The sequence below is a fragment of the Haliotis asinina genome, chromosome 5 (assembly GCF_037392515.1).
Source record: "Haliotis asinina isolate JCU_RB_2024 chromosome 5, JCU_Hal_asi_v2, whole genome shotgun sequence".
Lineage (NCBI taxonomy): Eukaryota > Metazoa > Mollusca > Gastropoda > Lepetellida > Haliotidae > Haliotis > Haliotis asinina.
Window position 1 is genome coordinate 76,083,975 of NC_090284.1, and position 12,089 is coordinate 76,096,063.

A 12,089-nucleotide genomic window follows, 5' to 3' on the forward strand; every position below is an offset into this window, starting at 1 on the left:
TATATCATTATTACCAACCTCTCGTTCATATTGTTCTTTAAACGTATGTTTACTCCGTTATATCTGACGATTCCACAAACTTACGGGACACAGCTGTACTGCACGTAGTGAGGTAGGTCGTTACTCTTTGAAAGTTAATGCTTATTATAAAATTGTGAAATATTGGACCAGACTAATAAATCAAAATGAGAATAATATTCTGTATGAGGTATATAAATATCAGTATCGCTTAGCTAAAAGGAATCTTGATTGTTGGACTTTGAGAGTTAAGAAACCTCTCTTCAGTTATGGTTTTGGATATGTGTGGATTGATCAACAAATTACAAATGTTAACAATTTCCTTATACAATTTAAGCAGAGATGCATTGACATTGATCTCCAAACATGGGTTTCAGATCTTATACAATATACTAAGTTAGATTCTTTTAGACAAATAAAAATGACTGTGACAGAAGAATATTACATTAAAGCTGTCAGTGTGAAGGTATATCGTATTGCCCTCTGTCGAGTTCGCTGTTCAGATCATATGTTTCAGATCATATGTTTCAGATCATATGTTTCAGATCATATGTTAATGATTGAACGTGGAAGACGTTTAAAACTTGCACGTAATGAACGTTTATGTCCATTGTGTGTCATTCCTACGATCGAATCCGAGTACCATTTTTGCCTTGAATGTCCATTGTATGACGATATGAGAGCATCTCTCATACCACGTTTTTATTATTTATATCCCTCTGAAAACAAGCTAACTCTATTGTTTACTTCCCGGAACAGTATTGTTATTAACAACCTTGCCAACTATATCTTCCTAGCTATGAAAACACGTAGGAAATATTTTGTATTTAACTAACCTTGTATCCTCATCTCTGAACAGCTACCCCTCGGCGTCCATTCTGTTACACTCACTTTTATGGCGCTTCGTTATTTGGTGAATTCATCTGTAATGTATGTGTATAAAGGACCGGTAGCTCCTTTACTGAATAAAGCATACATACATCTAATAAGGTTATGGACTGACCAGGCCAGGTTAATCCCAAACAGACGTCTGAAGTTGAGGGTCGGGATTTAGCAAACCACGTGGGACGTCAGCCGTTCACTACAAATGACGTCCCGAAGCACCAAACAAGTACCCCAACTGACGTTTGTGCAACAGAACTGTGTGAAGCCGCATAACAGCACAAGGGATGAGGGCAAGAAGTGTCCATCTTTGATCAATCTTCAAACGTGAGGTCAAGAAGTATTTATCCCAGCGTCATTCGAATCTAGGTCGGATGAGCGTCACAAGAGGACCAAGAATAGTGCCTATGAGACTTTTAAAAAATCAGAGCGTTAGTTCCTTACGGTGGTGGATCTGTTATGGTCTGAGGTTATCTCTCCTATGATTGTAAACAGGACGAGGTAACTGTTCGTAGAAATCTCAACTGTGACCACGGCATCCGGGACATTCTGGATCCTGTTCTTGTGCCACGGTTTGATAACCAGGCAGTGGTTACTCGCCCTGTATTTATGGATGATAACGCCCGACAACATCGTTCCCAACTGCTGACAGGCCGTTTGTTTCCAACAACGCCGTAACCAAATGTCTACAGTCTACAATGAGCCCTGGTCAGAACTCACTGGAACCCGTCTGGGGCATTCTTGAACTCCGAGTGCAATCACTGAGTCTGTTCAAGATCTGTCAGGTTTGAAAGCAGCATTGCACATTGCCTCTGGAGCAAATCCGGAGACTCACGACAATGACGAGGAGGAGGAGGATTTAAGGAGTCATCTGTGGATAAGGTGGTGTTTTCATGTCATTCTGGAAATTAAAATATTGCAAATTTTGGCTCAGATACCTCTGATCATGATCATCTGAAGAAGGCAACTTTCTTCCTCACACAAGCTATCTGTGGTGACCTTCATTCTTTAACTTATTCAAAATAGTATGAAAGAAGATTGACTGCCCGCTGAATGCGCGTTTCTATTCTTTTATTCTTCTAAAACTGACGTGTGAGAATATACCTTAGAGGAAGAACATCACTGAGATCCGTATGTGTACAACACGATGTTTTTCACAAACAAAATAATTATTTCATTCAATAAGCGGACCTCAGGCCCATCAAGAAATAACAAAGGTCATATCATGGAAACCTGGAGCCATGACAGTGTAGAAGGTCACATAACTGCACACTTAATGGGTTGTACAAGTTTAAAAAAGTGTTACGTTGTTTAAATGCGAGGAACAAAATTAATACTTCGCTCATCGATTTAAAATACCGAAATCCTGTAATATGCAAAGTAATTTATCATAAGAAGGACGACTACAATAGAACTCAGGCAATATTTTATGTCTAATATTATAGCAGAAATGACATTCTAAACACATGTGATATTTTGTCCCAATTACAGGTATAACACAAGATGGACATGATCTAGAGTCTAGATTTTCTTCCAGACTCTATTATAAACTCATGGCCCGGACAACGGAATATAGTCACGATGGAACTTCCAAGCAAGTTAAGTAATTTCTCTCTCAAATGATACATTTGATATAAATTAATAAAGGTTTAGTATATGAGTGAATTTGCATCAATCACGTTTTTGTATCCATATCAAAAACGAAAGACTGAAGACCTATTCTACCCCGGATCTTTGGGGGTCCATTTACAATAGATGACTTATGTTATCACTTGTACGAAAATCCTTCCGATATCCAGTTTGTTTAGAAACAGCTCTTCCAGTTACCAATCATATAAACTTCTGCACTAAGTTTAGGGGGGAAATACCCGGAACCTCTAATACGAATATAGGTATGTAGTTTGTGTGATCAGCTGTACTACCTAGTTTGTAAACTGGAATAATTCGCTTCTTTCGGGTAAATACACATATATTTCGAGGGGTTAGTGCCAGAACACCTTAAGTAAAAATTGTGTCAAATTTAGTTAACAGTATTAATGCATTCACAAACAGGTATGCTACTCACACACAAAAGCCCACATAAATCAGGGGCCTAATTAGCTAGTTATGCATCAGAGTTTAAACAACTTATCAGTTATCTCTCCCTTCAGTTTAGACCAAATTATGTTATGTTAGATTACACCGTTCAGTCCTGCTCAACTCCTCCAGCCACGCTTGATATTCCCATGCCAGAAACCGTTAACTGGCAGAAGTCGCATCTGGCACACTGTGTGGTGGCGGGCAAGAATTTCCCTTCCAGGTTAAAACAACTGATATGCTGATGGAATGTTCAGGCTCTTTAGACTTACAGCTGATAAGGACCTCTCTCCCGGGTCAGATGGCCTTAATTACTGTTATTCTGTTGTGGAGCTATATAAGCGTGCCTCTCCCAGCTGTTTACAGGGTTTGTTTCACACTAGCCAGGGTTAGTTTATTTTGACCCTTGGGAGAGGAGCTACTTTTCCAAAGTGTGTGTTTGTATTCGAAAGATTTACAGTACGGAAATCCCACTGAAACATCACAGGTAAGTCATATCTGTAAATAGTAAATAATCACTTGCTAAATATAACAAATATAACACACATGAGTGTGGTAATATACTTATTCCTTAATTCACCTACGAGATTTGATGTCAGCGTAAGTTATTTGCCAGCACTAATGACAACTGAAACTGTAATTATTGAGTATAATTATTATATTATCATCACATTCAGTTTGTGATAGTAGCCAATGCCTTAGCTTAGTACTCTGGTTTTAGGTGGATGCAAGATGACTGAATTATGGTCCGATGCAGATGAAGATGAATTATTACTATCTGACATTGCCACATCTACAAGTTGGTCACTTGCCACTAATGTATCAGTCAATTCTGAATATATTCAAAATGAACCAAACCCATGTGGGGTGTTGCTGGATACTCGAACACAGTCTGATACAGTACAGCATGGTGCACATGATGAGGAAAATGAGTCAACACTAGGTCATACCACTGATGATATTAAAGACCAGTTGGTATCAATTCAGCGTGACGTGTCTCTCGATTTACAAAGAAAGACGGATGCTACGCCCAGATATTTACCACAACAGGTTGAAACAGCAGTACAAAGTAATTTGCCTTTAGACATCCTGGCACTGAGTGATGCACCTACAGACATACCTGGACAGACTGATGATCCTCTGAATATACCAGTACAGACTGACGTGCCTGTGGACATACCCGAACAGACTGATGATCCTCTGGATATACCAGTACAGACTGATGCACATACAGACATACCCAAACACACTGTTGCGCCTTTTGACAAACCCGAACAGACTGATGCCCCCATGGACATACACGAACACATGGATGCGCCTGTAGACTTGCCAAAACAGACTGATACACCTGTATACATACCAGAACAGACAGATGCGCCTACAGATGTACCAGCACGGACTGATGTGTCTACAGACATACCAACACAGGCTGATGCACCTATAGACATGCATGAACGGACTGATACGCCTATCGACATACCAGATCAGAGTGATACACCTACAGACATATTAGTACAGACTGATACGCCTACAGACTCGTTAATGCCATGTTATGGGCGTGGAGGAACATCATCTCTGAGAGATAGTGACAGTGACTTTGACAGTTCAGATAATGAACTATTGGCAACACTAAGGAGTAGAAAAGGACTGGTTCCTAACAACGACCCAACATCATCGTCAGGGGAAGAATATCATCCAGATAAAACCACTTTCAATTCATCAGACTCTGAGTTTTACTCCAGTTCAGAATCCTCAAATGAACCTTTGATCCAAAAGCGAAAGTTGTTAAAACTGAAGAAAAAGAAACCATGTGACAAAGCAAGCCTAAATTCGCCCGCAGCTGTGTCAGCGGAATCAAAGAATGGTCGACAGGTCCAAAACTATTCATCCCAAATGCGTCAGATTCATGAAAGAAGATTGTTACAGCTTGTTCAGTCTAACGGATACACTATACAACAGGTGCCTCGCGATGGTGACTGCTTCTTTACTGCGTCAGCGATCCATCTCTCAGGAAGTATGACTGCCACTCAGTTGAGAAAACAAATGTGTGATCATTTAGAAGAAAAGATGAATGAATATATTGACTTTTTTCCTATCAAGGAGGACAGTAATCTAGAAAAGTGGCAGGATTATTTGCTGGAAGTAGAAAAGCTGCGTGAGGCTGGTTACTTCTCAAGTAGAGTTGCAGATTTCCTCCCTCTGTCACTGGCAAACTGGTCAGGGCACTGTGTTCGAATATTTTGTAGCAAAGCATCTAACCCTCTCATAGACATTACGCCAACATCACAAGGAATTGAAAATGAAAAACGCATTGTCTTGGCATATACATCAATCACGGGACTTCCCGGCCACTATGATGCCTGTACGATTCCAGCAATACCATCTACGTCATCAACACACATTTGCCACGACAGCAGTGTATTGACGTCTCCTTCAGCAACATCCCAGGTCATTTCATTCACCAATTCTGACGACTCCAATACAATTCCAGGTACATTAAATTCTGAAAGCGATGGTTTAGCTACATCACAATGTACTTACACAAACGATGCTGACATTCCAACACCCACTCTTAATATCCTCAAATCACCAAAGCCAAGAAAGTCAGCAGCTTTCAACACTCCTCCAAAGAGGAAATTATTCAGGAAGCGTCGATCAACTCCTGAAACCTGGATTAAAAATAAAAGGAAGCACCTGAGACTCTCTGGACAAGAATATGTGAATCAGGAAGGGAAGACTATGAGGGCTAGATCTGTACAAGCAGTTGACTGTTCAAAGTGTAGGTACAAATGTTCTGCAAACATCTCTGAAGAAACCCGCCAAAGTATTTTTAAAAACTTTTGGAACTTATCCTCATACACAAGGCAGAAAGACTTCATATGCTCAAATACAACAGAAAAGAAGACTCGAACATACTTGGATGAGGAAGAAAATGTTGTACAGAAAAAACGTCAAGTTCACCGAACATACACTTTTCAACTGGATGGAGAGCGACACAATGTCTGCAAAACATTTTTCAGAAAAACTTTGGATGTTGGTGAATCCTATATCAACCACGCTCTACAAAATAAGAACCAGGGGACGTTCGCTGGAACTGAAAACAGAGGACACCACAAGCCACATAACAAGACTCCCGCCGGTACACTAAAATTGGTTCGAGAGCACATAGAATCATTCCCGACAGTTGATGCTCACTATACCCGGCGAGACACAAACAGAAAGTTTTTGGGATCAACACTAAATATAAAAAAAATGTACGAACTGTACAAAGACAAGTGCTCCAGAGATGCTACCAAAGCAGTGTCTTCATCACTGTACAGGAAAGTGTTCACTGAGGAGTATAACTATTCTTTCCACGTGCCAAAGAAGGACCAGTGCTCTCTGTGCCAGAGGTACTACAGAGAACAGGAGAACGGGTCAGTTCAGCCAGAACTTGAACAGGAGTACACTCAACACCAAGAGAGAAAAATGAGAGCCCGTGAAGAAAAGATTAAGGACAAAGCCCTTGCTCTGGAGAACAAATCCATTTTTGTGGCAACATTTGATCTGGAGGCTGTATTGTATACACCATGTTCACTTGTCAGTGAACTCTTCTATATGAGGAAGTTAAACTGTTACAATTTTACAGTGTATGACCTTGCCACAAAAGGAGGCTCATGTTTTGTGTGGTCGGAAGTTGATGCCCAAAGAGGATCCTGTGAGGTTGCATCATGTCTGCAAATTCAGTTGAAGGCTTTACCACCTACCGTCAAGCATGTAGTTCTGTATTCAGACACCTGTTCAGGACAGAACAGAAACCAATATGTCGCAGCCTCCTTACTACATGCTGTGCCCACTATTGAACACATTAGTACAATTGACCACAAATTTCTTGAGCCAGGCCACACACAGATGGAGTGCGATGCAATTCATTCCACCATTGAATTCGCCATAAAGAAGACTAGTATCTATGTGCCAAGCCAGTGGGACACAGTTATAAGGATGGCCCGACGGAAAGATCCATATATTGTCATCCCAATACAGTATACCGATGTCATGGACTTTAAGAAATATGCCCATGGCAAATTGAGAAACACCAAAATTGATACTGATGGTGGTCGTGTGAACTGGATGTCAATGTGCTGGATGCGCTACATTAAAGACAACCCAGAAAGCATCTTCTTCAAGACTGAGCACAGCAATGAGCCATTCAGAGAACTGAAAGTGTCTACAGGCAGTCGTCGAGGAAGACCTCAGAGTATCTGTGAAACTCTGACCCAAAGGTACTCAGGAAAACAAGCAATTTCTTCAGCCAAGAAAAAAGACCTTATGTCACTCTGTCGAACGGGTATTATACCGAGAGAGTATCACAACTATTACAAAGAACTCCCGACAGATGCTGACAAAGTAGAATGCCTCCCCCTTCCTGACGCCCAGGAGCAGGATACGGACACTGATACTGACTGAAACAACAACCGTTGCTTTGTGCTATTATATGGCATAAATTATTATGTGGATTATGAGTATAGTGTAATTGTCATTGTGTCATAGTTTGAATTAATATATTTCTTAGTTACTTTCATTCAGACGGACAGTACGCCATGTTTCCAAGAACAGGCTATGTTGTACTATTTCTAGAGTCATCAATTATGAAAAAAATCACTCCTTTCCAGAGGACATAGTTATGCAAACCTTTTCCTGTATGATATTTTACAAGTTTAAAGAGAATGAAATAGTGTTAAGAGGTGGATATTAATATCAACGATATCATCCATATTGACCTGGTCAGATTCAACGAACATATATTTTAACGTCACTGTAATAGCAGTGTATGAAATGGTGTCTACCCGGCGGCCCGCTGCTTGTTAGTTACATGGCGGGCTTACAACTTCATTTTATAGCCATCCCTATGGTATACATTTGACCATGTCATTGACTACGGGAAATCTTTTACATAATAATTTACAAATGTGGTAGCTAGACGATATCTGTATAGTTCATGGTCAATCAAACCATAGCCTCCACAGATCAGCCTGCCTATTTATCTAACACTAAACGTGATTGGTCTAGAAAATGCTTTCTTCCAATGAACAGTGTTGTTCCTGACTGATAGTGTGTAACAATTTCACATCAATTCATTAAATACATTATTTTAACACCTTATTTCAGTTTCCTGTTTTGATATCAGGGCTGGTTACACGTTAACAGGGCCAGCAACATTTTTTCAGTTATTAAACCGGTGGGTTGTTGGCGGTCTCTAGCCCGTGTTTTATATCGTATTGTCCTCTTTAATTACAATATTTTAGCTTACAATGCTAATTTTATGTTCATATCTGTGAAAGCCTAGTATTTTTTACTGTCCTTCGATGACAGGTTTTTACGTTTTCAATTTATTGATTTTAAAACTGACATGAATTAAAATTAAATTGCTCTCGTCACGATATGGCTGTAATATTGCCGATGTGACGATAAATTCCTTGCTGTTTTTAAGGGATTTCATACACAACACTGTAATAATGAAAATGGGCATCCAGAACAATTGATAACATTACTGGAATAAGAGAACTATTTATGTCATCAAACACTTAATGTGTTTTTACAGTGTCCTACTGGAATCTGTGTGATGTAATCTTGATTCACGTATAACAGATGCAATTTTTAGCATCAACAGTTTTTAGTCTTCATCTATGTCATTGTCTAGTGTCATAATTCGATTACGTTACACCAAGCGGCCTTTGTTATGAACTGTTACATATATCCCTAATTTGACTTAATATGTAATGGGTGTGTCTGTGGTTGCGTATTTGTGTATGTATGTGTCTGTGTTTGATATATATTCTATTCAGTTCCTTGAAGCTGTACTGTTTATGAATTTCTGTTTACAAGTAACATGATAGTGAAATAGTTAAAATGCTGAAATACTGAAATGCTGAAAGTATTAGTTTAAATGGTTATATTCATCAATAAAACAGTACACAGTAATGTTGCACTGTGGAACTATGTTGAACGTATTGGCTCTGTTTTTCATGAATATATCTGTGAGAAAGGCTTGAACGTGGTTAAGCAGTTACTTATGTCTTCAGTGATAACAACATGTGAAGATAAAATCTTACAAGCGCTATTTTCCGTGAGCTATAAGTACATTCATTCAATAACAGAAAGTCAGTTACTGCTGGTTAATGTTTCCAGCCACCAGCTGAGAGTGTGGGATACTGCCTAAAGCAGCCTTACCGCGGGATATGGTTACAGGACTTAGAGGAAACAGTGGTTGGCGACTGTGATGATATAGGTGATCTTGAGATCAGGTGTCACTGCTTTCAGTAGGCTTCCGCATTGATACAATTCTTGGAGCAAAGAGAATGCTCCCCAAGTTAATGGAACCGGTGACACGGGGAAATTGTATCCACAAACTATGCCACAATCTCCTGTTTAAAGATAACAGGATTCTTGACTCTGAGAGAAACATATTCACAACATATTCTTAACTGCCATAAACTATGTTTCTAATTTAACTGGTTTGCGCTCTCATATTTACTGAGTCCAAAGAGTTTTACATTTATGCCAGAACAAGCTAAAGTTTATTTTTATCATATCTTTCTAATTAGAAAGATTATATCTATGGTTTTATGGCAACATGAATGTACTAACATACTCTGTCATCCAGTCACGAAACAGTAAACAAGAATTGATTATTACTTTTTTATAACTGTCCAAACATTTGAATGCTGTTTCCCCGACATGTGCCTCAGTGGTTATAAGTGGTTCTGGCTCTAACCCCTCGATTTATTCCATTCCAATGTCAAACATGTTCGCGTTATTGCTGAAATATGGTTGAAATATTGCCGATGTTGATAATATTAACCCACTCACTCATTACCTGGCGTAAATGCCAAGAGACAGGATAAAACTGAATGTGATACAATCCAAATGAAGACACTTTTGTGTAGCATTCTTAAAAACGGCAATCAGCTTTCCGGAGTATCCTGTGGATTCACCACATTGCATATCATTTACTACACAGCATGTTTCTTGCAGGAAAAATTTTGCTGCCTAAGATATTGTTTTTAACAATAACAGGACATATTTTATAAGATGATAGTTAATGGCTAAAAGCATCAAAAGATTGTTTCGCTTTGTTTGCACATAACTGTTATAACACTTCCACGCAACAACTTCCAGTTGTTTATCCCTATCAGAGATAATATGTCGCTTCTGAGCGTGAATGCCGACAATCTGCATCGCACTATTAATGTTCGACTGTCATTTAACCATCTCTTACTCGAAATTAAACGTTTTAATTTTCTCCTTGAACCCCCGATACCCTTGATGCACATCTCCCCACTCCACTGAATCCATATCTCCTGCGATAGTTTATTGATTCCAACAATCTGAATAGTCTTGACGACAGTTCTCATTCCAAACATATCTAGTTATTGTGAACTTCGTAATTACGAAAATTTTGGACACACACAATGAAACGTACAAAACAAAGGATTTTAAAACTTTACCTTCTGTGTTTTATTCTGAGAAAGTTCCAATCTTTATCGTAGGCGTCAGTGTCAAAATTCATATTGATTTTCGATGTAAATTGTCTTCTTTTGTGTACAGGTAAATGCAAGGTGTTACAGACTGCTTTCTTTCATATGTAACTATCAAGGGAGATCACTTCAGTCTGCATGAGTAAGAGGAAACATGAAAGAATTACTCGTACAATTATTCTCCAGTCTATGGGTCATGGAATCAAGAGAATCAAGCCAAGTGGTTTTACCTCTAATGTGCTCCTGACAGTGCAAGTCCCATCGCAACATAATACGAAAGCAATGAGTATACCATCAAAGACAGAGATGGTAAGATGGTAATATTTTCCTCAGTATGAAAGTGGTCATGTCCAAAATAGTCATAGAATGAGTATCCGGGGTGAACATGATCTCCACACAATCGCGGGTCGTCTTGTAACTGATATGAAGGGGCAAGAATTACCTCCCTTTAGATGAAAACTCCAGATGCATAAAGGTTCGTGTATATCACGATGTTGTCTTAGAGGAGTTAACCCACTTGCAGCTGGCCTTCCTCACTAAGGGAACAAGCTTGCTCAGCTCATCATTACAGGTACTCACTATACCTCGACCATTACTAAATCTGAACAATGTGTGCACTGTTGACATACCTGGGTATCGACACATCAAAGAAAAAGGGGAGTCGATATATAAATATTTTATTTCTATATAATAATTTATATTTAACAAAAACGTTACCAACAAAATATCCTGAATAATTGTTACAAATTATTTAACTGTCGGATACAGGGTTATCATCATCAAACATACTCGCTAAACATACCCAGAGATCATCCCCAAATTATGTCATCAAAAGTATGAACCCGTTAATAGTTTTTTTTAAAGTTTGAATCTCTAAAGTTTAGGAGCATGTTAAAGGTCATGGCTACACGGATCGACACCAAACTATGCAGTCAATGTCAACACACATGAATAGTTTGTAGCATTTGCTTGAATTATCGGTAAAACAAAAGTTGACGCTATTTTCTCAGTAGTGACGCTAAACCAGCTTGTGCATGTGCATCACTGGACATGAAATTATCTGTATTATTGTTTCCTGTATAAATGCACTACTCTACTCTAACAAGTATAAATAAGTGGGTGCTACTTACTTTGGCGATGCTCTCGGTGCAGCCTTGTTGTTCTTTCACCTTTATATACAGTCATGGTATTTATTCTTTCTTCAAGTATGTTCAATAGTAAATGTTACGGAATGTGCAATTTCTATGGAATGTTGTGTTAAATTCTAAGTATACATTTGTGCCAGAAACTATCCACTACGCGTCTGTCTGTGAGACATTCATAACGCTACGGAATACAGTTGATGTCCAACTTGACCACACTGTTATACAAGATTAAATATGTTGGCCCAGTCCAATTGTGCTTTTCTGAAGTTGTCAGCAACTTCCGGTCGTTGGCTCATTCGTCTACAACGTCATCTTAGCAATGTTGAAACCGCAGCCCAGGCGCAGTCTCTCCACTGTCAGCGGCGCAACTGAAACAGTTAGAATGCATTAAATGCAAAGCAAATTGTCGAAGTGACGTTTCTATTTCAGACGTGTTCCTATTTGAACTTAA

General features: G+C 39.0%; 1 protein-coding gene across 1 annotated transcript in view; it reads right to left on the reverse strand.

The window, feature by feature from the left end:
- Nucleotides 1-11,149: 11,149 nt before the first annotated feature.
- Nucleotides 11,150-12,089, reverse strand: part of LOC137284041 (xanthine dehydrogenase/oxidase-like) — a 37,467-nt gene continuing 36,527 nt past the window's right edge. The window contains exon 34 of the mRNA XM_067815699.1: nucleotides 11,150-12,006. Within this exon, the coding sequence (XP_067671800.1) occupies nucleotides 11,939-12,006 (68 nt within the window). The 3' untranslated portion in view covers nucleotides 11,150-11,938. The remainder of the gene's footprint in view (nucleotides 12,007-12,089) is intronic.